General features: G+C 40.7%; 1 protein-coding gene and 1 long non-coding RNA gene across 2 annotated transcripts; one reads left to right on the top strand and one right to left on the bottom strand.

Moving 5' to 3' along the window:
* Positions 1-510: 510 nt before the first annotated feature.
* On the bottom strand, positions 511-5,536 carry MID1IP1 (MID1 interacting protein 1). The gene is made up of 3 exons (XM_057301044.2): positions 5,469-5,536; positions 2,547-4,426; positions 511-2,274 (listed from the first exon to the last, which is right to left on the bottom strand). Exon 3 carries the CDS (start codon positions 2,008-2,010, stop codon positions 1,459-1,461), a length of 552 nt encoding a protein of 183 aa, XP_057157027.1. The 5' UTR covers positions 2,011-2,274; positions 2,547-4,426; positions 5,469-5,536; the 3' UTR covers positions 511-1,458.
* LOC134729794 (uncharacterized) lies at positions 3,005-27,609 on the top strand. Its single transcript, XR_010111224.1, has 3 exons — positions 3,005-3,227; positions 5,164-12,998; positions 26,963-27,609. It is a non-coding gene; the product is annotated as an uncharacterized LOC134729794 (long non-coding RNA).
* Positions 27,610-27,890: the final 281 nt, after the last annotated feature.

Here is a 27,890-nt window from a genome sequence, read left to right as displayed (position 1 = left end):
CGATCATGTTGTAATGCATTTAAATGTCTACTCAGATAAACATAAAAACCTGTAAGTTGTGTGCACTACGATTAGCTGGTCTTCCCTTTTAATTTTCACTTCTCAGTAACCAAGTGAAATTTCAGCCTTGTTTTTATGCCTCAAAACACTTTAGCTTGTGCTTGAGCTTCTTAAAAATTTCAAAATGTTAATTACGCACTCCAATAAGTTAGCCAAATTGGTTGAAAGATACAATATATGTACCTTCCCAAATATTTTAAATATTTCTGAACATTTTGTTGAGATGTATGGTCTTATCTTGGTACTGAATTAGAAATAAAGTTTGGAAGTAAATTTTGTCAGTACCTAGTTCCCAAACAAAGCTAAATACTTGCACAGATGAATATCCACCACCATGAAATACCAGAGAGAACACAAAATTTACTTTTGCTAGTAAATCAATTAAATTGATTTTTATTTAACGACGAAACCATTCATTGGCAGATTAATGAGGACCAGACGCTTGTCCAATTTAGTTGACACATTTGCTTTTTTATTTTTTAGAATATAGTCTACATCTGGATTAAAAAAAGTTTTAAATAAATTTAAGACATACAACAACAGTGGAACCCTTCATCATTCTATGTACAACACGATAGAATGTCAGTTGGTTCCATTTCGGTTAAGTCCACTTTCTCATAATAATGTTATTATTTTCACTGAGTGGCAAGCTTCGTACAAGCTGGCGAAATGCCAGCTTATACACACTGGGGTGGGGGTGGGGACGGGAGTGGCACGAAAGGGATGGGGTGGGGGTGCCACAGGACTACTATACAGTGTAACAGAAAATCATTAATAAAGTAGTACCGATTACCGACAGACAGTGCTGTTTGTGCGCTTATCACAATGGAATCGCTGAAGTTTCAGAGCAAGAAGGAGATTCGAAATACTTCACACAGGGCCAATGTTACAAAAAGAAATAGTGCAAACAGGAAAACTGATGCAATCCTAGCAACGCCTGGGCCTCCACCGGCCCAACCGCAGGGCGGCGGGAGGCTACGCGCCCCGCCTTCCCCAGCACCCAGCTCCGGGCTGCTTTCCCAAGTGTGGCAACCCAGCGCCGCGCCCTGGTATGGCCCCTTCTCGGGCCCTCTCCTCCGAAAAGAACAGAAAAGAAACCCCAGGAAAGGCACAGGCTGAATGCAGGGCGTCAGCCCAGTCCCATTCCCACCAACATAGAATGCAGGCCCCCTCCCAGGAGGTTCCTTGGGCCCTCCCATCTCCGGCCACCATTTTCTTCTCTCTCACACGTGGCCCCCTCCTCCACGCAGCCCCACCGCGCCTCCTGCACGTACGCAGCCCCCCAGTTTGCAGTCTGTCCTTCCCGCCCCCCAGCCAGGAAAAAAAAAAAAAGCTTTGAGGAATGAGAGAGGGTGAGATGGGTCGAAGAAGGTGCTGGGCAGCCACGGGCGCCACGCCTCAGTGGCCCCAATTGCCGAAGCCGATCTCCTGCTTGTATCTGTTAGTGAGGATGTTGGCTTTGCGCGTGAGTTTCGAGAGCACAGTGTGCAGCCCGCGCAGGTGGTAGTGGAACTGCTGCTCCAGGTCTTCTTCGCCGGCGTCCGCACCCTCCAAGTGGCCCAGGTCCACCAGGATGTCCTTGGACTTCCAGGCACTGCCCTCCTCGCTCCCAGCCGGTGGAGGCGGCTGGTGCAGGACCCCCCACTCGATGTCGTTGCGGATGGACTTGAGAAGCACGTAGTGGCTGTACATGTCCCGAGAGGGCGCGAAAAAGCTGCCATTGGCGCTTCCCGAGTCGGGGACTGGGGGCGTGCGCTCCTCCAGGCAGCCGCCACTGCCGCCTACCTCCACGCCAACATCGTTGTCTAACCCGGGGTCAGCCAGGGGCACGTCGCGCAGCAAGCTGGGCACCATCACCGTCTGGTCCATGTTGTTCACGGCGCCAATGAAGCGATTCATGGCGTTAAAGAGCGAGTGCTTCTGGTTGTAGGTGTCGCAGATTTGCATCATGGTGGCCGCGCGGACGTTGGAGCGCAGGGACGCAGGGGCACGGGGATGGTCGGCCGGGTCAAGGGGATGCCCGCCTTCACGCGCTCTCCAAGGCCCGCGCTGGGGGCCTGGCTATAGCCGGTGTGGCGGGATTCCCGGCACTCCTCCGCCCTCGCCAACTCTCCTCTCGCTGGCAGACCGGCCCTGCGGGATGGGCGGCTTCTCCTGGCTTTGGCGCCCGGAAACTCGCGATGGCTGAGGGTGCTCTGTGGGTCGAGCCCTGGCCTGTTTGATACACGGGGACGAAAGAACAGATTAGATTATTCACCCTGCTAGGGGGCCTGGCGCCCTTGCCCGCGCGCACCCCCTTCTCTGGCTACAGCTCGTCCGGGACGGCGCCTGGGTGGCTCCCCGCGGCTGGGGAGTCCCACCTCCTCGCCCACCTACGGCCGCGGAGAGAAGGGTGTCCCCCCACCACCACCACAACTTCTCCCTCCGAAAAGCCTGAGCTCAAGCAACCAAGCTGGCCGGGGCAGCGATGGGGCGTGGGCACCCACCTCCTCTTGCGCCTTGAGACTCTCCTGCTCGTTGGCAATTCAGTGTTCTCGCTGCAAGCGGCTGCTACGCAAGGGCGCTGCTGCGGTCAGTGGCTGGACTGTGACTGCGGACGGCGGTGACTGCGTTGGCCCCCTACCCATCCCAGGTGCTCAATTTATAGTCCAGGAAAGGTGTCGCCGGCGCTCAGGGCCACCCCTGGTGTCTCCTCCTCCCGCCTCCCCCGGCAGCACCGAGATAAAAGGCCCAGGCCGGGATGACCGCGAGTAACACTCGCCCGGCCCTTTCTACAGCGGGGGCGGGGCGCGCCGGGCCAGCTCCGCCTCTCGCCTGATACCCGGGCTGAGGGAGGGCGCCGGGGCAGGCCAGGGCAGGGCAGGGCAGAGCAGAGGAGGAGGGATTGGAGCAGCTGGACCCCGCCAGCACCAAGCCCTGGGCAGGCCAGTTGAGGAGGGCCGGGCACAGCGAGGGTCAAAAAGGCGTCGGCGTCCGGACCGACTGGAGGGTGGGGCTGGCATGTGGGGGCTGGGCGGGCCTTGCGCGCGCTCCCCGCGTGGGATGACCGGAATGCACGTGCCTTGGTTGCAGAGTGAGCCCCTCAACCCCGAATCTGGAGTGGCCGCGGCCGGGAAACAGGAACCCGGGTTTATTATTAGCCGTCGGGGAAGAGGGGCCGGCAGCAGGTACAACTCCATCCTGGGACTCTTACGTAATAAAGGGTGACCGGGCATGCTGGGTGCACGTGGACGTGCGGTGCTCCCGCAGTGGCCCTGGCCTTGGTCAGCTATGGGGGGAGGGGAGCGTCAGAGGCTTTTGCCTCCCTCCCGGCGGGGCGGGATCTTTCCCAATCTTTCCTTTAACAGTGGTTGCCGGGGATGAAGAGGGGCACACTATCAGATCTGCTGATTCTTTGAAGAGATCTGCAAGTGGCAATGGGGAGAAGTCAATTTTTGTCCAAGTCGGCTACACAGTGATGCTGGAGAGCCTGGGCCATGTGGCCTTTTGGCTGCCAAGAGGCCAGGAGAGGGTGACAGTAGTTAGGTCTAGTCTTGGGTGTCTTTCACCATTTAACAGAGAAATGGGGAGGTGTCTAATTATTTTTGAGGGTGCTTGTGTGAAGTGTTCCTTTCAAAAGATAGTTCTTAAAGCACTGGGTCATTTAATAGGGCCTAAGCTATGTACCGAATCGCTGGATTTAACTTTTAAGAGCCTTGCACCTTGAATTTCACTTTGAGACTTCCAAACCACAGCCTATTTAATTTTTCCCATCTCATGTCCCTTGCCATATTCCTCATCCACCAGTCCTCTCTGGCAGTCCTACAATTATGTTCAATAAGATTCAAGCTTCTCATTTTAAATCCCTTTTCTCGGCCTGAAACGGTGGGTCACGCCTGTAATCCCAGCACTTTGGGAGGCCGAGGCGGGCGGATCACAAAGTCAGGGGTTCCAGACTAGCCTGGCCAACATGGTGAAACCCGGTCTCTACTAAAAATACAAAAATTAGCCGGGCGTGGTGGCCAGCGCCTGTAATCCCAGCTACTCGGGAGGATGAGGCAGGAGAATTGCTTGAACCCAGGAGGCGGAGTTGCAGTGAGCCGAGATCGTGCCACTGCACTCCAGCCTGGGCGACAGAGCAAGACTCTGTCTCAAATAAAAAAAAAAAAAGATCCCTTTTCTCTAAAACTTAACAGAGGTCTCTGTCCCTAGTACAGTTTTTTCCCACGGGACAAAAAATGCCTAAGGAAGGGAGAACATAATAAAGGGGTTTCTTTCTCTTCCTCTTTCTTTCACATTAAGACCTACACTTAAATATTTTCCATAGAAAACCATCTTCCTAATTGTCTTTTGAATGAAATTCTGACTTGGTGCCACAAGGACTAATCTGTTGACAAAAAACAAACAAAACAAAGTCAGTGACCCTTGGAGACAGACCTAAGTCTGAGGACCCACTACCCCAAAACGTATTAGCTCTACATCACAGCCCATGTTTTCTTACTTGCAAAACTGGGATAGACCTATCAGGGTTTTGAAGGAAGATCAATGGAAAGAAAAATACAGGGAGGCGGGAAGCATTATATAACTTTGAAGCATTAAAATAATTTCACCTTCCTTCTCTGCACACATAGAAACTTTTCTAGCCTCGGTTTCTTTATCAAAAAAATGGAGCTTGTTCCATGGGCCGTGCCAAGGACTTTGATTAAGTTTAAATATGATAATGTAAATAAAAATCACTATGTAAATTGTAAAGTACAAAGATTAATTGTACCTGATACAGGACCTCATCATAGTGAGAGGTGTTTATGTGAAGAGTCAGAAACCTTAAAAGTGTGGAAATTGCCTATGATGAGCCACAGATCCTTCCACCCAACCCCCAGTGCTTAAGCAGGAAAATAATATAAAATATGTCCAATGAGATTGAAAGAGCACTGCAAGAAGAAAACTCGAGAAAAACAGATATACAGTTTCTAGTAGCTGATCTTCCCATAAATTAAAGCGTACTTTGTCCCCCTTCCTGGACCCATTTGGTATTTTAAGTACGTATGCACCCGGATGAAAACTCGGTATTCAGACTTAAGTTACTAAATGCCAAAATCTTGCCTCTTTTTCTCTTCTTCCCAGTTCCAACAGTGTGATAACACACGGAAAACGGAAATCCAAGAGATCTAGCAAAAGGATTCCACCCAGCAAAAACGCCAGCTTGGGAGAGGGCCCCTACCTAACTCCTTCCTTCTGGCCTCCACCCCTCCCCTGATACGTTTCCTTCCGTCTAGTCTCGAGATAACCCTTCATCCCCCAGTTTCTTGACTCTGGCCGCTGTTCTTGAACATTTCTTAAACACTTTCAGAGAAAGATGGCTCATGCACCTGCCTGCAAAACTTCCCAAACCGGGCCTCCCAGCTCCCCCAGACCCCGCAACAACTCACACCCGCCGGGGAAACTCCAGAAGGAAAAGGTCCGCCGGCCAGAGCTCTGGGCCCTTGGAATCACCCCACCACCGCCCCTCTGGCTTCAGCCAATCAGAAGCCGTCAGAAAATATTATGCAAATGAATCCTGATGCTCCAGCCAGTCAGAAGCCGCGGAGCCCTCCCCCACGCAGCGTCCTCTTTCACCCCAGCCCCGCCAAGCTGGCTGCCGCGTCCCTGGCAACCGGCGCGCAGCCAGTTCTCCACTACGCTTGGCTGTAAAAAAATTAAAATGGTTGCCTGGGGTCACATGGGAGGGGAGCGGGCTGGCCCAGGCCTAAGGAAGGTTGGAAACCTCACTGATTGCCCCAGGCACCTTCCCTGTCCCGATCTGGAACAGGCTGGAGGTGCTGAGCCACCTGCCCGGGATTCAGTTTGCCTCCAGAAAACAGAAGTCATCCGTTGAACAAATAACTTTCGAGTCCTTGTAGCACGCCAACAGCCTCAAAGCAAGAGGTCTTTGGTCTCTGCTTTCTATCCTATATGCTAAATTTCCGGTAAAAGCCTTGTCTGAGGTACCCATCCCCACTTCTTGGTTCACAGTTGCAATTCTGGAATTCTGGATCTCTTTTTTTGTTTGTTTTGTTTTTTTTTTTTTTTGAGACGGAGTCTCGCACTGTCGCCAGGCTGGAGTGCAGTGGAGCAATCTCGGCTCACTTCAACCTCTGCCTCCCGGGTTCAAGTGATTCTCCTGCCTCAGCCTCTCCAGTAGCTTGGACTACAGGCGCGCACCACCACGCCCAGCTAATTTTTATATTTTTAGTAGAGACGGGATTTCACCATGTTGGCTAGGATGTTCTCTATCTCTTGACCTCTTGATCCGCCCGCCTCGGCCTCCCAAAGTGCTGGGATTACAGGCGTAAGCCACCAGCGCCCTGCCGGAACTCTTAAATTCTGGTTCTTAATTCCCACTCTTTTAATTAAGCAACCTGGAAAGCATGCTTTGCTGGCTCATCTCCCCAAAAATGTCCACAAATTATCCTTGTACTGTGTCCCTTGGATAGTTTTTTTTTTTTGGGGGGGGGATGACATTTTAAAAGTGACCAGAAATTCCTGAACAAAGTAGTCAGCAAGAGTAAACTGGTGCAAGAAAGTCAGACTGGATAAAGAAGAGATCTGGCCCAGAACTGGAAGAAAGATGATATTTTAAGGCAAGAAGCCAGCCCAACCCAAGATAGCAGAGATCCTGGATTATTTTGAGACAGACTTAGAAGGATCCATTTCATGAAAAATGTCCTAGAAATATGACAGTCAGACTCTCGTGTTAAAGGCCATGTAGTCCAACCATCCACTTGTGCTGAAATCGCTCACAACATCCCCACCAAGTGGTCGCCCTTGCCTACATTCTTGTATTTTCCGTTCTCCAGTGTTCTTCTATCTTTTGGAGCTCTACAGAAGGCCATGAAGCACACCATCAGATGTTTGAAGGTAGATATGGTCTCCTTAAGTCTACTATTCTTCAAGTCAGTTATCCCCAGTTCCTGTAGCCATTCTTCATGTTCTCTTTTGAGTCGCTCATTCATCCTAGTCACTAACTTTAGAAGTAGCTCTGGTTTGCTTTTGAGTGTGGCCCCTCTCATTCCAAGTACCATCTTTTCTAGGACAAAATGGAGTGGCACAGCCACTTATATTATTGTGAATGGTAATTTTTCTAGGTCATATTTATTGAGCACAAGTGCTTGGAAATTAGACTTGTTAACTCAAAAGACATGTTAACTCATTTTAACTTCACAACCACCCTGAGAAGAAAGCAAGGATCAAAGAGTTTAAGGGCCAAACTGTCAGAACTGGGATTTGACCCAGTTTTCTAATGCCAAATCCAATGTTCTTTCTACTACTCAATAGATAGCTACTGCTTATAATGCTGCCTAACATTTAATGGACTTATTTTAACAGCTACATCTATATGCTGCCATCTATGTAACAAAATTTTGTGTACCCTATACTTGAGTAGTGGGGATTTTTTGGACCAAAGTACAGAACTTTATATTATCCTACTTAAACTTTATCTCATTGGATTTGGCCCATTAGTTCAGCCTGTTTTATTATTTTGGGTCCTGATTCTGTGCTGTAATGCACTTGGATCTTACCCATATATTTGATAACTATTCTATATATTTATCCAAGTTATTGATAATAGGTACCAGGCACCACTGGGCAAGAGGCAAATTGCTGTAGAACATCTGGAGAGCTCCTTCAGTTTGATATCCGTCCATTAATTGGCACCTTTTGGCATATGTTGTTCCAGCCAGCTATGAATCATGTTAATTGTACAGTCATCCAGCCTATATTTTTCTTCTTGACCACAGGATATTATGAGAGACCTTGCTAAGTGCCTTGCTGAAGTCCCAAGCTAATAGCCAGTTTTCTTCCTGTGGAGTCAAGAAGAAGGGCATTTTTGTCATATACCACAAAGAAACCACCATCACATGATACAAAAATGCAGAAATAGCATCATAATATTCTGAGTTAAGATGGGGAAGGGAGTGTATCTCATTGTAATTGTCCTTACAGGAAAAACCGTCATGAAGATTTAGTTGAGAGAAGGTAGACAGAAAAATGCCAAAACCTAAGAACAGTGAGTAGTGAATCTGCTGGCTTCAGACCCACTTTCAGGTTTTGGAATGTCTGAATATGTCGTAGTTAGCATTTTGTCACAATCTCATTTTTTAAAGCGTCTTTAGCCTTGCGTTTGGAAGAAGTAGAGCACAGGGAAAGTTGAGAATACTAAAGAATACCTTTTGTTATGTTCTCATCATTTCTACATCTTTAAGAACTCTGAACCGTATACAGAACTGTACATTCAATTTCAATATGGTAGATGAGAAAAGGGCAAGACACATCATAGTTTTTCTTACCACATAGAAACTTCTCAAGTTGATTTTTCCTAGATCCTTAGGATTCCAGGACTTTCTTGTACCATCAGCATAGAAGGAACAATGAGAATGTTCTTTCTTCACTCTATCCTGTTAAAGTGTGTCAGCTTGGTTAGTTTAAATTCTGAAATTAGATTCAAAGTTTACAAATTATAACACCAAATTAACATAGGGAGAAAACACATAATTATCAATATTTCATATGTTCAAGTCCTAATTACAAATCCACATATATACATATACATATGGGTTGTAGCTTCATTTTGTTGAAGCTACAGTGTCATAAATACATTATCCAATGGAGGAGTTCAACAGTTACACGCCCAAGTCTTCCATAATTTACTCTTCCAACCTTAATAATAAAAAAACTAGACAAGGTACAATGAAGTCAAGGCGAATTCACCTACATCATATTAGACAGTCTGGACAGAGTTAGTACACAAAAGATGTAAGTCTAGAAGCAAATACAACCTACAAGTCCTTCCAGCTATAGAAGACCTTGATAAGAATAGAAAAATAATAAACAATTAGGAAGATTTGAAAAAGGATATTGCAGAGCAAAAGAAACAAAATTTGAACCAAACACATCACTAGAGAGTCAATAAATGTAATTCCAAACAAGGAACAAAACAGGCATGCCAGAAAATTCAATTACTGGCATAGGGCAAAAGGTTCAGGTAATCCCAATGAAAAGACACAAAAGAGTGAAAGAAAATGGAGAGGAAATGTTGGATAGAGAAGACAAAGGCAACATAATATAGGCCAGGCGCAGTGGCTCACACCTGTAATCCCAGCACTTTGGGAAGCTGAGGTGGGTAGATCACTTGAGGTCAGGAGTTTGAGACCAGCCTGGCCAACATAGTGAAACCCCATCTCTACTAAAAATACAAAAAAATTTAGCTGGGCATGGTTGTGCATGCCTGTAATCCCAGCTACTTGGGAGGCTGAGGCAGGAGAATCACTTGAACCCAGGAGGCGGAAGTTGCAGTGAGCTGAGATCATGCCACTGCACTCCAGCCTGGGCAACAGAGTGAGACCCCGTCTCAAAACACACACACACACACACATACACACACACATACACACACACAATATAAGCTTAACTGATGTTTCCAAAGAGACCTCAACATGTGAAATAGAAGAAATTCAGTTGTAACATAGAAAATTTTCCTTGACAAGATGCATTCATCTGCAGATTTAATAAGCATACTATGTACCAGATAAAATTATGCAGAACAGTTGAAAAACAAGCTAGTTGTATTTTTCAACTTCAAAGAAGAAGAAAAAAAGCCTTCAAGTGTCCAAGCAGGAAAAGAAGTCACCAAAAAGATGGTGGTCTCAGGGGAGGAGAAAATCCAACCAGCTTTACAAAAACATTCCACTACAGGAGACAGTGGAGCTGGAAGAAAGAATGTATGATTCAAAAGTATTATATTACTCAAGCAAAAAACAATAAGCAGACATTCTCAAACATGAACTCAGGGTTTTTCTTGAGAAACTTACTGGTAGAAGCCTGCCAACAACAAAAAAAATTAATTTAAATGAGTAATCCAGGAATGGAGAAACCCTGATGAAGAGATTCATAGTGAGTTTGAATCAATTTAAATGCAGAAGTAAGGTAAAACAGTATGGATACTGGTTGCAGAATATAACGTAAATATTTTAAACCCGAAGATGAAAAAATAATGCAAGCAACAAAACTGGAAGATGGAGGAATGAAAAATAGCAGAGCTAACCAACTTTCATTGCAGCAGGTCAATCAATGATGCCTAAAACCAAATTGTGCCATTTAAAAACTAAAGACACAAACATCTTAAAACTTTACAAAATATTTTTTCTCAATTTAAAGAGATCTTTTAGGAACTAATACATTCCATAGCAAAGAGTCTGTTTTCTAAAGTTCAGTATTTCTTTCAGTGTAATTTCAAGTAAAATTAATTTTAACATTTCATTTAAAGTAGTGGGTATGATAATGTTCTTTTTCTTCATCTGGGTGCAAGGCGCTAGTTATACAGGTGTGCTCATCTTGTGAAAAATTGTTGAGCTGACACTTATGTTTGAACTTTTTTGCATATATCTTATACTTAAATAAATTTTTTGAAATTCCATTCACATAAAATTCTAGGGGGTGTGAAGAGAGGGGGTGAGAGAGTCAACAGTCTGAGGCAGTGACCTGGTTTGGAATTAAATGCTCTCAGTAATTTTTGCATAAAAACATTTGTGAACCCAACTTAAATGGGAATAGGAAAGTAGTAAGCTCTCCAAATTTTGGACCCTTGGGGCAGAAACCATTGTTTTTGCTCTCTGCTCCTGTCAACTGCAGTTTAAGAAATCCAGTGTTGGGAGCTTCCAAGCTTTAGTCTTGGAGAGGAAATTCTATTAAAACAATGTTTTTCTGTAACCCCCCTAAATACTGTTTCTAAAAGTATATTTGCATAGCACATATATAGATGGCTATTCACCTTTCTTATTATGATCTATAGCTGATGATTCAAAATATCTGGAAAACTTATATCTACTCTACTTTCTACAAAGTCTGTAGTAGCTCTTTACTAAAGGTAGAAAAAATCATGTTAGTGGAGTTGTAGGAGTCTCCCTGTGCCCTCATCTATACCCTAAGTCTGGTCAGAGGTATACTTGCTTATCTATAGTGTATATTCTTTTAACCACAGTACTGTACAAAGATTAGCTTTAACAATTTGGCCTGCAAAGATTGGACTTTAGATCAGCATTAATCCTGGGCAGTCCAAAATTCAAATGGGGCACATGATTAATTTCCTTGTTTCCTAAATGGTTTCACAATTAATAGAAATTTGGAAATAAATTTATGGGTGTGCCATTAATAGACACCTTGAACTTTATTATAACTATCATTTTCTTTCTAGAAAATATATTAAACAAGGAAACATATATTTTCCATCTCTAAGGCACAGGGTGTCTTGTATAATTTTATTTTGCGCAAAGTGGGTGATTACCTTGGCCGGAAGTATAAGGTGCTTGTTTGTGGCATAGGGTTCAGTCAGTAATATTTGTCATAAATGTTTATTTGAGGCTACATGGTGTCTATCAAAATGACCTCATTAGTTTCTATAGAAGAGACTCAAATATCTTTCCAATCTTGATCTAAACTATTAGTAAATGTAAATACGAATGCTGAGGTGATTCACATAGTAATTAGATCTTGGGTTTTACAAAGAACAACCATGATTTACTTAACAAAAAGTCTATTCCTGCAGATCATATGAAGCAGAAAAAGAAAGTCTGATAAGTAAAAGAGAAAAAGAGCAGCATAGCCAGGTATTAAAACACATCACTCTCATTTAGTCTCCCCAACTAGAAGGAGATTATCTAAATCATTGGAGGAAGAATCCAGAATATTCCAAATTGATGATTCTTGGGAGTTTATGAAATATTAAATTAAAAAATTAAATTAGTTTCAGACAGCACATTCAGCTTTGTTATATCCAGGTTGAAGCAAATTAGATACCATTAAAAATGGTCAGTTCAGCTGCTTTTATAAATGTTGTTCTTGCCTGTTATATCCAGGTTGAAGCAAATTGGATGCCATTAAAAATGGTCAGTTCAGCTGCTTTTATAAATGTTGTTTTTTACCTACTGTAGGGACCATAATTTTAATGTGTTCAAACAATTGGTTCAAGTGCTTCACACTTCTGTGTACCATTTGTGTAATTTCTCCATGACAGAAAAACAGAGGGCTTGGGTTTTTAATATCTAATGTCACGTTCATTCAAAATTCTATTTTTTATTTATTCAAGCACAATGTATTTATTTGCCTTCCTTCTAGAATATGACCTTCAATCTACCTTCCTGAAACAGTTTTCCTTGCTTCTCCCCTCTCTTTCCCCATCAAAAAGGCCAAAAGTTGAAATGGGAGGAATGGGAAGATAATGCACTCCCAAGCCCCTAATTATTTTGGAATGCTCTGTAATCTACTGAAAAAAGCAAGATGTACAAGGAGGTCAAGTTCACCTACAAGATACTGTCTAAGGCAATATAATAAATTAACAAAAAAATTAATAAACGGACCCACCAAAGTAAGTGACTAATTCTAGAATTATGACTGCATTCATATAAAGGCCATAAAACATCTGAGTAGATTTGTGTTAAAATATCAAAATTAGGTAGAAGTAAATCATCTCTAACAGACATTCTACTTACTTGAGAGGATGGGGTGGCAGCCCACGTAGTGTAATTAAAAAAGCAAAATGTCTGGAGTCAGACCCATCCCCCATACCCTCCACCCCCATGTAAATTACCTCTCTGCCACTTCCTAGCTTGTGAGCTCAGAGAAGACATGTACTCTGCAAGCCTCAGTGTCTTCACCTTGCAGAGTTTATGGAAAAATTAAAGATGAGGTGTGCTTCTTGTAGAATATCAGGTGCATGGTAAGCAGTAAATATTAATATGTTGCCTGGCTGGGATACGTTTTTAATGTATATTGTATTAATATGCATCATGATGCTGTTTATGAGAACTGTGATTGAAAATAAATATCTATATATTTTTGCAGCTCATCTATCTTTTGTAGTGTGGAATCATGATTGGGACCTTGAATCTTTTCTACTTTCACTTTTCCACTTGGGGATACATGAGGTACAGCCTGCCTGCCTTCCTTTGTCTGTCTTTCCTTCCTTCCTCCCTCCCTCCCTTCCTTCCTTCTTTCCTTCCTTCCTTTCTTCTTTTCTTTCTTTCTCTTTCTTCCTCTCTCCCTCCCTTCCTTCCTGCCTGCCTGCCTTGCTTCCTTTGTCTTTCTTTCTTCCTTTCTTCCTTTCCCTTTCTTTATGAGGCCCTCACTGTAGCCTCTTGGAAACTTTATATGTCAGCACACATTCTTAAATAATCCACAAATTTCTAATTATACATAATCTGAACATTTGTAACACTTGTAGCCTAAATCTCTCAGACTATATAGGCTGATAAAAGTGGCATTTGAAGAACAAGTCATTTAGAAAGAATTTATAAATTGGAGGAGAGAACATGAGCCATGCAGATTATCTGGGGAAAGAGCAGGCCAGGCAGTGGGAATAGCCACTGCAAAGCTCCTGAGGCAGAGGCATGCTCTGGGGCCAGAACAGAGTGAGGGGGAGAGTGTTAGGTGATGAGGTCAGATCACATAGGAACTTGTAAGCTATTTTAAAGACTTGGGGTTTTACTGGGGGAGATGGCACCATTGAAATATTTCAAGCAAAAGCATGACATGATTTCCTTTACATTTTAAAAGGGGACCTGTGTTATTATCTGAGTTGAGAATGGACTTTAGAGGAGTAAGGATAGGAGATCGATGAGTAGTTTGGAGGCTACTGCAATAATCCAGGAGAGATGGAAGTGGCTTAGCCAAAGGTAGCATCAGTGAGAAGTGGTTGTGTTCTGTGCATATTTCGAAAGTTGAGCCAGTACACTTTGCTGGCATTTTATTTAGATGTGAAAAAAACGGATTCAATGAAGTAAGTTTTTTACCCAAGCAACCAAAAGATAGTTAACACTGAGCTGGGAAAGACAGATAGCATAGCATGTTTGTGTGAGAAGATCCAGAATTCACTTTTAAGCATGTTAATTTTGAGATATTTATTAGACATCAAGTACAGACACTGCCTAGGTGTTCAGATATAGCATCTGAATCATAGTATTTTAAAGGTGCTGCCCTAAATTCTAGTGCTCGTAGCATTCAAAGGACCAAAAAGGTTTTTTATTATAAAAAATCCACCACCAACAATAAATATCCCTGGTCTCCTCGCCAGCTTCATCATCTCTCTCTTCGCCTTCATAGCCTGCCTTCTCCCAGAGTTGTCTACAATCTCTGTCCACCTTCTGTTCATTCTTTAACCCACCCCATTCTGGCTTCCAGTGCCATTGCTCCATAGAAATTGCTCCTGCTGATGTTACTAGCCACTGTCCATGTTGCAAATCCACCTTTCGATTCTCATCATACTTGACATTGCCAGCATTTGACACTATTAACCTTATCTCCATTGAAATGTGCCATTTCCTTAGCGTCCATGTCCCTATGCTCCTCTAGTTTTCCTCCTTTTTCTCTTTCTCAGTCTCCATTGTGAATTTATCCTTTTGTACCCAATCTTTAAATGTTGGAGCTCCTAAGGATTCTAAAAACTCTTAGACCCTGTTCTCTTCTCAGTTTTTACTTTTGCTCTGGGCAATATCATCCATCCATGGTGTCAGATACTATCCATATATGGTTGACTCAAAATATGTGTCTCTAGCCAAAATCCTTCTTCTTAGCCTCTGGTCTATCTATTCTATTTCTCCACCCACCAACCACCCCAACCCCCTCCCCCACCGCACATTCAGAGTCAACACATCCAAAACAATACTTTCACCCTGACAAACCTACTCTCCTTCACTACTGCCTTTCTCATGAAATAGGACCACTATCCAGCCAGTTCCTCATGCCAGAAACTTGGAAGCCATCCTTGACACTTCTCTGTCCATTTTTCATATCCAGTTAGTCATCAAGCCCAAAACCCATCTCAAAACTCACCTTCAACCCCCTTGCCTTTGTCTGGTATCCTCTTCTTGTTTTGTTTGTGGGCAGCTCATTCTTGTCCTTTAGGTCTCAATTTAGAAGGGTCTTCCCTAATCATACTATCTAAGACAAATCTCCATCGGCGTGACTCCATACTCCATTACCCTGTTGATAGCCTGCATAGAATTTACCATAGTCAGTGATTATTAATTTGCCTATTTGTTTATTGTCTTTCCCCAACTAGAATATACGAAGATAAGCACCTTGTCTGTTTTATTAATTGCTATATACTCAACATCTATTTATAGTATAAGGCCTGATACACTAGACACTTAGTAAATTTTGGTAGGAGGAATGAATGATGTGTTTCTGCATTAAGTGTAATTTGATGCTGATAAGCAGATATGTTCTATAATATAATAACAGGTTTGAAAATCAGGAATGATTTTAGTCAAATGACTTGATAGCCGCTATTGAGACGATTTTACAGTTTTTACCTTTTGACCAGTTTGTGTGGCCAATTTTATTAATAGACTACCTAATATTAAACCATTCTTAAATTTCTAGATTAAACATTGTTTGGTTGTTGAATATTATTTTTCCATGTATTGGTGGATTCTGTTTCTCAAACCAATATGACACTGATACATAAACCTCACAGAGATGCTTGAAACACCACTATAGCCCAGTTACAGTAATGAATATTGATGTAAAAATCCTAAATATATATACATTCACACACATACACGTAGATAATAGAATCTGCCAATACATTAAAACTTAAACTTCCCAAGAGTAAAAAAATGTTGGGGCTGGAATTTTGCAAACTGCATTTTCCAGACTCCTTTGCCAGCCAGCCCCTGGTTAAGTTCTGGTAACAGGAGGAACTAGAGAGAAATTGGAATGTGAGCAGAGAGAAGATGGACTTTCTTTACGTTTTCTGCTATTCCTGTTAGCACTGGCAGTTCACTCCAGCAGCAGCAGGTGGTTTCAACCTGCAGCTTCTTTGGTTCTCTAAGAAACAGCCTCATGGTATCCCCTAAGACCTAGCAGCAGTAACAGGGTAATGCCCTTCCTCAGAAGTCTGAGTCCCAGTTCTGAGCACAGAGACAATAGCAGCAGCTGGGCAGGGTCCTTCTTCACAAGTCTGGGCGTCAACTTCCCAGGGCCTCTTCTCTGAGCTCTTAGATTTTGGTAATACCAGCCTCTTCCTTCTTGTTTCTCCAGCCCTGCGTAGGGGTGGTAGCTGCTTTTTACAACAAGTATCTCTGCATTACCTCAATTTCTCCTTTGTGTTCTTTCACCCCTCCAAAGCCTATATAATCAATTCCCCATGTTAAAACCTTCCTATTGAAATACTGAAGTCGTTTCTATTTACTTGAAAAAACACTTAATAACACAACTTTGGTTATTAGTCCGTTCAGTTTTTTAAAATCTCTTCTTAAGTCAAGATGGAGTTTCGCTCTTGTTACCCAGGCTGGAGTGCGATGGCGCGATCTCGACTCACCACAACCTTTGCCTCCCGGGTTCAAGCAATTCTCCTGCCTCAGTCTCCCGAGTAGCTGGGATTACAGGCAAGCGCCACCACGCCCGGCTAATTTTGAATTTTTAGTAGAGATGGGGTTTATCCATGTTGGTCAGGCTGGTCTCGAATTCCCGACCTCAGGTGATCCACCCACCTCTGCCTCCCAAAGTGCTGGGACTACAGGCGTGAGCCAGCGCGCCCGGACAATTTTAATACTTTTTATCTTCCTAGAAAATTAACCACTTCATCCACAGAGATGTGCCAAATATTTTCATCTAGCTCTTTCAAGTTTCTCTGTTTCTATGATGATAATCCTAATCTCATATGTAGATTTTTGTATTTGTTCTCATATTCTTTCTTTTTTCTTGTTTAGTCGATCTGATTTTTCGTTTTCCTTCTGAAAAAGCACAACTGTTCTTGAATTTGTTTATGAACTTGCCATTTTTTCTAATTTGTTTTTCATTTATCTTATGATTTTTTTCCTTCGGCTTTCCTTGCTGGTTTTCACTGCTCTATTTTTAGCTTCTTAGGTTGATTATTCAATTCATTTGTTTTCATCTTTCCTGTTTAAGTCATAAAAGTGTTTAAGGGTGTGACCTTTTCTTTGATTATTGCTTTAGTTGTTTTAATTATTTTTCTTTAGATAAACTCTATTTCTGACTTTAGTATCTTTGGCCCAAGAATTGTTTTAGAGATAGTTTTACAAGTTCTATATAGTTAAGTTATTTTAGTTTCTATGTTTGTTCTTAACTTAGATTTCATTATTTTGTGGTCAGCAAATATAATCTGCATGATTTTTACCTTTAGGAATTTATTAACATTATCTTTGTTTATGCCTTATAGTATCAATTCTAATACATACCTTATTTTACTGCCCATTTTATTGATTCTGGTAAGACACATGAATGTCTCTGAAATGTGGCACCTTATCTATAATTAATGACATTTTACAGTTGTAATTGGCAGCGTTTTTACTTTCTTAGTGCAACATAAGATAATGTTAGGCCTTGCAATCTGATGGCATCTTAAATTTAATGAATACGTTTTATTTAAATCATTCTAAAATGGTAACATATTTCACACCCTCTATTAAAAGAAAGTTGACAACTGTTAGGTTTTTTTTCCCCTGCATCTCCTGTTGGTTCATTAGTGTATCTTATTGTGGATGATATCTTGGAATTCAAGTTATTGTTTGTTTGTTTATTTGTTTTGCTTTATGGATACATAAAAAAGAAGACATATTCTGTTTTCAGAGTATAGATGACTTAGTTAGTTGGGGCTGCTATAACAAATTATTATAAACTGAATTGCTTAAACAACAGAAATTTATTTCTCACTGTTATGGAGGCTGAGAAGTTCAAGATCAAGGTACCAGCAGGGTTGGGTTCTGGTGAGGATCCTCCTCCTGGTTTGCAGATGACCATCTTCTTGCTATATCCTCATCCTGTAGGGAACAGAGAAAAAAAAAAGGAAGCTTTCTCTTTCTCTTCTTATACAGGCACTAATCCATCATGAGGGCTTCACCTTCATGATCTAATTAAATTCCAAAGGTCCCATCTCCAAATACTGTCACTTTGGAGATTAAGATTTCAACATATGAATTTGGAGGAGACACAAACATTCAGTCCATAGCAACAGAGTTCAATATATATTTATCTATTCAATTGATTCTCCTAATTATGTGAGGTAAATCCTTTATTACATACTTAATTAGATTTCGATGATGGTAGTAGATGGGAAGTTGGTGGTATACTTGATGTGTCTTACTGCAGAGTAAGTCCAAATTTCCCACTTTTGAGCACATTATCAACTTCTCATGGTAGTTCCTTTTGGCTTTTAATGTATGTATTTTGATTATATGTTATTTGATGCATAAATGTGTTAAGTCTGTACTTGAATTGTATCTTTTATCATTGAAAATTGATTCTTTTTGCCATTTTAATGTATTTTTAAAAATTCAACCTTATCAGATATTAATTTTGATGCCTTATTTTTCACTTTGCTTCCACTTGCCTGATATGTTTTTGATCATTGTTTTAATTTAAATCTCTGTATATCAAACTGTTTTTGTAGTAATTGGATTTTGCCAGCTCCTACATTCTATTATTATTATTATTATTATTTTAGATGGAGTCTTGCTCTGTCACCCAGGCTGGAATTCAGTGGCGTGATCTCGGCTCATTGCAACCTCCACCTCCCGGGTTCAAGCGATTCTCCTGCCTCAGTCTCCCTAGTAAGCTGGGACTACAGGTGTGTTCCACCATGCCCAGCTAATTTTTCTAATTTTGGTAGAGACAGGGTTTCACCATGGTGGCCAGTTTGGTCTCGAACTCCTGACCTCAGGTGATCCACCCGCCCCGGCCTCCCAAAGCGCTGAGATTACACGTGTGAGCCACTGAGCTCGGCCACCAGCTCTGACATTCTTTGGGTCTTTTACTTTGATTCATCTCTTGATTGGCTGGATTTTGTCATCAGGTGATTTCTTCTTTTCCCAAGAAGAGCTTGTGGATGCAGTAGTCTCCAAATTATTACACTTTAAAAATAGCTTTCTGATTTTTTTTAATATCTGGACAACAGCTAGATTGACTATAATATTACCAGCTCATTTTTTCACCACTGAAATCTGAACACATTGCTCTACTGTTTTCTAAGTGTGAATAATGCTGTGGAGAAGTGTGAAGTCCACCTGATTTATTCTGGTTTTGTTTTATGGATGCCCATAAGATTCAATGTATTCATTGAAGTTCAGCAACTTCTCCAGTATTTGTCTATTTACCAGGCTAAATCAACTTTTTCCTTGAATTTGGTGTACTCTTTCAATCCACAGATTCATGTCTACCTTCATTTCCAGAAAGTATTTTAAAATTTTGTCATTGAATATTTTTTTCTTAGTTAGGCTTCCTGTTCTTTTTTTCTGGAGTTTATTTGCATTCTTTTGTCCCTCTTCCATAGCTGTCTCTTATTTTTCCTATTTACTTTCATTTATTTGTCCTTTTCCAATTCATATCGCATAATTTTAAACCTATTTCTGCATTATATGCTTTTGATCTTAGTAGTGTCTTTTCAACTTTTTGTCTTTCAAAGGCACTGTATTTTTTCAACAATCTGAAATACTTTATTTTTAAAAAGATTTTTTAAAAAATCATGACAAATATGCCAACATTTGATAAAACTGGGTTGTGGGTACATGGGTTGTTTGTTTTATTATTTTCCATGTTTTTCTGTATACTTGATTTTAAGAAAACAATTTACTTTATTTTATTTTATTTATTTTTTTGAGATGGCATCTTACTCTGTCACCTAGGCTGGAATGCAGTGGCATGATCACAGCTCACTGCAGCCTCAACTTCCCTGGGCTCAGGTGATCCTTCCACCTCAGCCTCCAGAGTAACTGGGACTACAGACAGGTGCCACCACGCCTGGCTAATTTTTTTGTATTTTTTGTAGAGATGGGGTTTCATCATGCTGCCCAGGCTGGTTTCAAACTCCTGGACTCAAGCGATCCAACCATGTCGGCTTCCCAAGGTGCCAAAGATTACAGGTGTGAGTCACCACACTTGGCTAAAAAAATATATTTTAAAAAGCAGTTTTAAGTTCACAGCACAATGGAGTGAAATGTACAAAGATTTCCCATATACACCATAACCCCACACATGCATAGCCTACCGGACTATCAACATCCTGCACCAGAGTGGTGCATTTGTTACTATCAACATCCTGCACCAGACTGGTGCATTTGTTACTATCAACATCCTGCACCAGAGTGGTGCATTTGTTACTATCAACATCCTGCACCAGACTGGTGCATTTGTTACTATCAACATCCTGCACCAGACTGGTGCATTTGTTACTATCAACATCCTGCACCAGAGTGGTGCATTTGTTACTATCAACATCCTGCACCAGAGTGGTGCATTTGTTACTATCGATGAACCTACACTGACACATCATTATCACCCAAAGTCCATAGTTTACATTACAAATACGGTTTTTATTTTTAATAATTGTTTTGTTTTTATCCATATTTCCTGAGTTCTGCCAGCACATCTTATAGCTCTTTCTCTGCATCTTATCATCACTTACTATCTCATCACTGAGGCATTTTCCTGTTCCTCCTTAAAAACAACCTTTCCGTGTAATTTGTTTGTAATTGTACATTTCCTCTCAATTGGGGAAAGCTACCTTTTTCCGCTTGCTCATTTTGGCTCCTTTATATCTCTTCTGATTCAATATCTAACCCATCATACTGAAATCACAGTGGCTCGATTTTCAAAATATCTCCTGAATATGATCACATTTTATGCCTGCCCCCTTGCAACTAGGAGAGGTCAGTTCTGGCCAATGACATGAAAGAAAAAATTTCTCTGTGGCCGTCTGGAAAAACTTTATATAAAAGGACAGTCAACACTGGTATGTGTCTTCTGCCTTCTTCTATAATATTTGTTCTTCTTTTTTTACTGTCAGAAAAGCAGCTAGATACCTCAGGTACAGCATCCATTTATCATATAAGAAAGATAGCAACACATATTAATAATAAAGCATGAATCTGTAAGAAACCTGGGTGTAGATTATATGTACAAGCTGCTGTACCAGCCATGAACTGTCTATCTGCATACTTCTTGTTACATGAGAAAAATGAGTCTCTATTTATTTAAGCCAGTAGTCAGTTTTCTGATACAGCTGAACACCATCTTGACTGATGGACACTACGTACACAGTACATATTTGTTCCCTAGGGATGCCATAACAAAGTACCATAAACTTGGTGGTTTGAAACAAAAGAATTATATTATCTCATTGTTCTGGAGGCCAAAAATCCAAAATCAAGGTTTCAGTGTTGCTGTCTTCTGGAGGCTCTGAAGGAGATTCCGTTCTGTATTTCACTCCTGGCTTCTGGTGGCTGCCAGCAATCTTTAGCTTTCCTTGGCTCGTATATGCATCACTCTAATCATTGCTTCTGGCTTTACATGACCTTCCCCTTTGTTTCTCTCTGTTCCTTGTCCTTTTCTGTCACTTATAAGGATGCCAGTCATTGGATTTAAGGCCTTACTCTAATCCAGGATAATCTCATCTCAAGATTCTTACCTTAATTACATCTGCAAAGACCCTTATTCCAAATAAGTTCACATTCTGAGATTCTGGATATATTTTTTTCTGGGGGGAGAGCTGGGGTGCTGTTCAACAAACTGTACAGTATGAAATTTTAAACATACATAAAAGGGCTGGCATACATGCATTTTTATTTTAGAGTGCTTCTTTTATTTATGTGTTTATTTATGCTTAATTTTTTGCTTTATTCCTGTCTTCCCACTCCAACCTACATCATACCACCCCATAATCCAGACTAACCTACTGTGTATCTTTTCAATTTTGTGCACAAACATCTAATCCTATACAGACAGTATGTGCATAAGCAGATAAACACACACACATACACGGTATCAGTTAGTTATTCTGCATAATGAACTACCCCCAAACTCAGTGACTTAATATGGCTATTACTTATTATTATAGTTCATAAATCATGAGATTGGAATTTGGTCACTGTTGGCTGAGCTTCCTCACGCATTACAGGATCGACTGGGGCCTCTGCTCTAGGTAGGATCTGTCAGGGGTAACATAGTGTGGCTTCACTTCTCTCTCATCCTCCTGCTTGGATCAGTGGGCTAGACCAAGATTTTCCTACCTCATGGAGATAGAGGAAGTGCAAGCAGGCAAGTCCAATCACATAAGCACTTTTTAAAGTGTCTGTTTATGTGACAGCTAACATCCTTTTGGCTAAAATCATAATCAATGGGTGGGGAACTGTATTTCATCTCTTGATGGAAGAAACTGTGACGTTACATTGCAAGGGCATGAATACAGGAAGTGGTACAAAATTAGGGCATTAATTCAATCTGTCTCATGGGCAGATATGATAAACAAACACATATGCTTTCATCTGATCAATGTTTGCTTTACAGAAATAAGATCCTATTATGTTATTTGTTTGCATCTTGCTTTTCTCAACAACACCTTATGGAAATACTTCTAAGTCATCTTATTTATCTCTAATTCAATTGTTAAATGGCTGCATGTTATTCCATCTTATGAATTTACTATAATTATTTAGCCATTTTTCTCTTGATGGGCATTCTTTTTTTTTTTTTTTTTTGCCACTTCAAACAGTACAGGAAAAAGATTCTTGAATATCCTTACATACAGGGACTTTTATCTCTTTAAGGTAATTTCCCTGGAATAGATTTCCTGGGTCAAAAAGTGTGTATATTGTTAATTTTAACAGAAAAGACCAGGATGCTTTTCAGATAAGGCTGCAATGCTTCACTTTTCCCAGCAATTTATGATACTCTTTCCTACATTGCTGCCCAGGAGAGATGGCATTTTTCTTATTAATCTTTTCTACTCTGTTGTATATAAAGTAATATTACATTGCTTTTTCACTTTTCATTTCTCTACTCACAGATTTGAGCATCTTTTCATGTAATTGGCCATTTGAATTTGCAAGTCTGTTACTAGTCTGTGTATATCCTTTTCTCAGTTTTTTACTGAGTTGTTTTTAATTTTCTTGTCAATTTGTAATAGCTCTTTGTATATTATTGGTATTAAATCTGTGGTTGCCTTCTGGGTGTATTTTTCCAGGTCTTTGTTTAATGAATTTGTTTATGGTGTCCTTTGTAATGTAAAAGTTTTGTCTGTGGCTGTTGTTACTGTTTAACTATTTATTGAATTAAATAGTTCTAAAAATACTTGTACTGCAGCTTAGCCAATGTAATCATTAGGAGGTTGAGTGGGAAAGGGAGGGTCATCTCTTGACACTGCCTGGAGCTTCCTCCAAATTCTCAGTGCATGCAAAAGAGAACTAAAATAGGATGTTTCAATTATACCTCAACAAAATGGAAAAAGGAAAGAAAGAACTGAGAAGTCACAGGTAAAGGTCATGTGAATGAGGCCCCAACAATTGTCATCTAACAGAAGAAATCCTACTTTTGGGTTAACTAGGACTAAAAGAGAAGCTGAACCATTGTAAGAAATTGTTACAAACTTGGTGTTTTAAAACAACAGTAACTTACTGTCTCACAGTTCTAAAGGTCAGAGGTATGAAATCAAGGTGTCAGTAAGGTTTGCTTTTTTGGGAGGCTCTGATAGAGAATCTATCTTATGCCTCTTTGCTAGCTTCTGGTAGTTGCTGACAATGCATGGTTTCCTCAGTTTCTAGATACATCATTCCAGTCTCTGCCGCCATCGTCTCATGGCCTTCTCTGTGTGTCTTTGTTGTTATTGTTGTTGTTGCTTGAAACAGTCTCACTCTGATGCCCAGTCTGGAGTGCAGTGGCACGATCACAGCTCACTGCTGCCTCGGCCTCCTGGGCTCAAGTGATCCTCCTGTCTCAGGCTCCTTAATAGCTGGGACCATAGATGTGTGCCACCACACCTGGCTAATTTTTTTATGTTTTTGTAGAGATAGGGTCTCACTTTGTTGTCGAGGCTGGTCTGATTTCAAATGATCCGCCCGCCTCAGCCTCCCAAAGTGCTGGGATTAAGAGGCTTGAGCCACCGTGCCCAGCCCCTTCCCTGTATGTCTTCATATGGACTTCTTATAAGGACACCAGTTATTCCATTTAGGGCCCACCCTAATCCATTATGACATCATCTTAACTTAACAAATTACAACTGCAAAGGTGCTGTTTCCCAAATAAGGTAATAGTCTGCGGTTCTGGGTAGACCAATTTTTCAGGAACACTATTCAAGCCACTACAGCCTGTCCTCTGTCCACCCCCTCAAAAAAAATCTGCATTCATTCTACATGCAGAATACCTCCCCCAAAGTCTTACCCCATTCCAGCCTTAACTCTAAATCCAAAATTTAATCAACTCAAAAGCTTCAAAATCTCAAAAAGTTCTAAATCTCATTATCTAAATCAGGTGTAAGAATTGGTATGGCCTATCCTGGGGCAAAATTCCTCTTTATCTACGGACCTGTGAAACTAGAAAACAAGTTACCTGCTTCTAAAATACAGTCATGTGCTGCATAACAATGTTTCAGTCAATAAAGAGCCACATATACGATGATGGTCTCAAAATTATAATGAAGCTAAAAAATTCCTATTGCCTAGTGACTTCATAGCCATCATAACGTCATAGCACCACGTTTGTGGTGATGCTGGTATAAATAAACGTACTGCACTGCCAGTCATATAAAAGTCTAGCACATACAATTATGTACAGTACATAATACGTGATAAAGATAATTCACAACTATGTTACTGGTTAGTACAGTTTTTACTGTAGTATACTTTTTATTGTTATTTTAGAGTGTATTCCTTTTACCGATTAAAAAAAAAAAGTTAACCGTAAAACATCCTCAGGCAGGTCCTTCAGGAGGTATTCGAAAAGAAGGCATTGTTATCATAGGAGATAACAGCTCCATGCATGTTATTGCCCCTGAAGACCTTTCAGTGGGACAAGATGTAGAAGCGGAAGACAGTGATATTCATGGTCCTGACCCTGTGTAGGCTAGGCTAATGTATGTGCGAGTGTCTTCATTTTTAATGAAAAAGCTTTAAAAGTAGAAAAAATAATAATTTTAAAATAGAAACACAGAATAAGGATATAAAGGGAGAAAGTATGTTTGTACAGCCATACAGTGTGTTTGTGTTTTAAGCTGGGTTATTATAAAATAGTCCAAAAGTTAAAAAATTAAAACGTTTATAAGGTTAAAAAGTTACAGTAAGCTAATGTTAACTTATTTTTATTTATTTATTTATTTTTTGAGACAGAGTTTCACTCTTGTTGCCCAGGCTGGAGTCCAACGGTGTGATCTCGGCTCACCGCAACCTCTGGCTCCTGGGTTCAAGCGATTCTCCTGCCTCAATTTCCCGAGTAGCTGGGATTACAGGCATGCGCCACCACACCTGGCTAATTTTGTATTTTTAGTAGAGACAGGGTTTCTCCATGTTGGTTAGGCTGGTCTCAAACTCCCGACCTCAGGTGATCCGCCCACCTCAGCCTCCCGAAGTGCTGGAATTACAGGTGTGAGCTATCGTGCCCGGCCTAATGTTAACTTATTATTGAAGAAAGAAACATTTCAAAAATAAATTTAGTGTGGCCTAAGTGGACAGGATTTATAAACTCTACAGTAGTGTCCAGTAATGTCCTAGGCCTTCACATTGACTCACCACTCACTCAGAGCAGCTTCCAGTCCTGCAAGCTCCATTCATGGTAAGCGCCCTATACAGGTGTACCATTTTTTAAATCTTTTATACCATATATTTACTATACCTTTTATATGTTTAGATACATAAATGCTTACCATTGGGTTACAACTGCCTACAGTATTCAGTACAGTAACATGCTGTAGAGGTTTGTAGCTTAGGAGCAACAGGCTACAGCATATAGCCTAGGTGTGTAGTAGGCTATACCAACTAGGTTTGGTTAAGTACACTCCATGATATTTGCACAATGACGAAATTGCCTAAAACTGCATTTCTCCAAATGTATTCTCATTGTTAAGTGATGCGTGACTGTACAATGGTGAGAATGGCATAGTATAGACCATTTCAAAAGGGAAAAAATGGTCATAGAATCTGCTAGCCCCTCAGTGGAAAGCCTCATTCTAAAGGCCCCACCACTGAGGTTCCTGTCCCAGACAGAATAGAGTAATCCACCTCCACCATCAACAAGTGTCCTTACAACCTATGTACATTTTTGCACATGTATAGCCAAATATGCCTATCTTTTCCTTTATAGCTTCTGTGTTTTTAACCTTGGTTAAGAGGGTTCCCCTGACCCTATATTGTACATAGTCTCCTAATTTTCTCTAAAGATTCTAGTTGTTTAATTTTACATTTGCCTTTTTATATCTTCTAAAATTAATATTTTATTTCATGGAAGATGGAGTCCATTTTTATGTTTTTCAAGATGGACATCCAATTGCAACATACCAGTTATTTTAACAAATTCTTACTTTTCCCCAAAATGGGTTTGAACTATGACATTTGTCACTTATTAATTTCTCATATATACTGGGATATAATTCTTGATTCTCTACTCTTTTCCACTGATTACTTTGTCTTTTCTTATGTCAATATCATATTGATTTGATAAAAGTGGCTTTTTGGTATGTTCTGATGCTCAGGAAAAATCAAGTCCCCTCTCTGACTTGATTTTCTGAATGTCTCCTTTTTGATCCCCCAAGGAGCCCATGTGACAGTATAAAATGAGAGTACAGAGCGGCACTATCCAGTTGGTAGCCACTAGCCCAAATTAAATTAATTAAAATTAAATACATTTAAATTAATTAAAATTAAATACAATTAAAATTTCAGTTCCTTAGTTGCACTGGTCACATCTCAAGTGCTCAGTAGCCATATGTGGCTGGTAGTTCCTAAGTTGAACAACTTAGAAGTTGAACACTTCCATCATTGCAGAAAGTTTTGTTGTGTAACAGTGCTGACCTATAGTTCCTGACATTTGCTTGTTTCCAAGGATGATTCTTCTGATGTACATTCTTCCTTTGACATGTTTATTTTCTTCTCTTTTTCTCTTTTTGCAGGTGGCACGTGGGGTGATGGTGCTAATATCGCTATACAAGCCATGCAGGGCCCTTTCTTCATTTTGCCCATCTTTAAAGGGTGGAAGTTCTGGAGAGAGTCACTACATAGATAATGTGAGGAGGATCTCTGATTCCCGCCATGACAGAGTAACTGGAAATGAACTTTCCTTCTCACCATAAACAGCTATAAAACTGGGAGAAAATATCCACGACACATATGTCTCACAAGAGACTTGTATCCAGAATTCTTAAAGAATGCTTTCAATAATAAAATGACAAAAATTCCAATTTAAAAATGCATAAAGTACTTGAAAAGAATCATGGTTACCAGGGGCTGGGGTGGTTGACAAGGGGTTGGGGAAATGTTGGTCAAAGGACATAAAATTTGGTTGAATAGGAGGGATAAGTTCAAGAGATCTATTTTACAATCTGGTGACTGTAGTTAGCAATATATTGTATTTTTGAAAAATGCTAAGAGAATGGATGTAAAGTGTTCTCACCATACAAATGAAAACGATGTGAGGTAATGCATATGTTAATTTGCTATATTTAGTCATTCCACAATGCATATATACTTCAAAACAATATGTTGTACAAAGTAAAGGCATAAAATTTTATCTGTCAATTTAAAGTAAATAAATGAATGAACAAATGCATAAAAAGACACTTCATGAAAGAAAATATATGACCGACAAGCACATGAAAAGGGGTTCAACTTCATCAGTTATCAGAGAAATACAAATTAAAACCACAATATGATACCACGTCACACCCACTAAAATAGCCAAAATTTAAGTCTAATAACACTAAAGTTCGGTGAGGATGGGGAGTAACTGAAATTCAGCATTGATGTGGGAGTGTGAAATGGTACAACCACTTCAAAAAACTGTCAGTTTCTCAGAAAGTAAACTATAAACCTATACTATAA

Source organism: Pan paniscus, chromosome X (assembly GCF_029289425.2).
Source record: "Pan paniscus chromosome X, NHGRI_mPanPan1-v2.0_pri, whole genome shotgun sequence".
NCBI classification, from domain to species: domain Eukaryota; kingdom Metazoa; phylum Chordata; class Mammalia; order Primates; family Hominidae; genus Pan; species Pan paniscus.
This window is presented reverse-complemented; position numbering and strand designations above follow the sequence as displayed.

What these genes read in the sequence shown, in the direction of transcription:
- MID1IP1 (XM_057301044.2), bottom strand. Translation starts at nt 2,010, where the DNA reads ATGATGCAAATCTGCGACACCTACAACCAGAAGCACTCGCTCTTTAAC.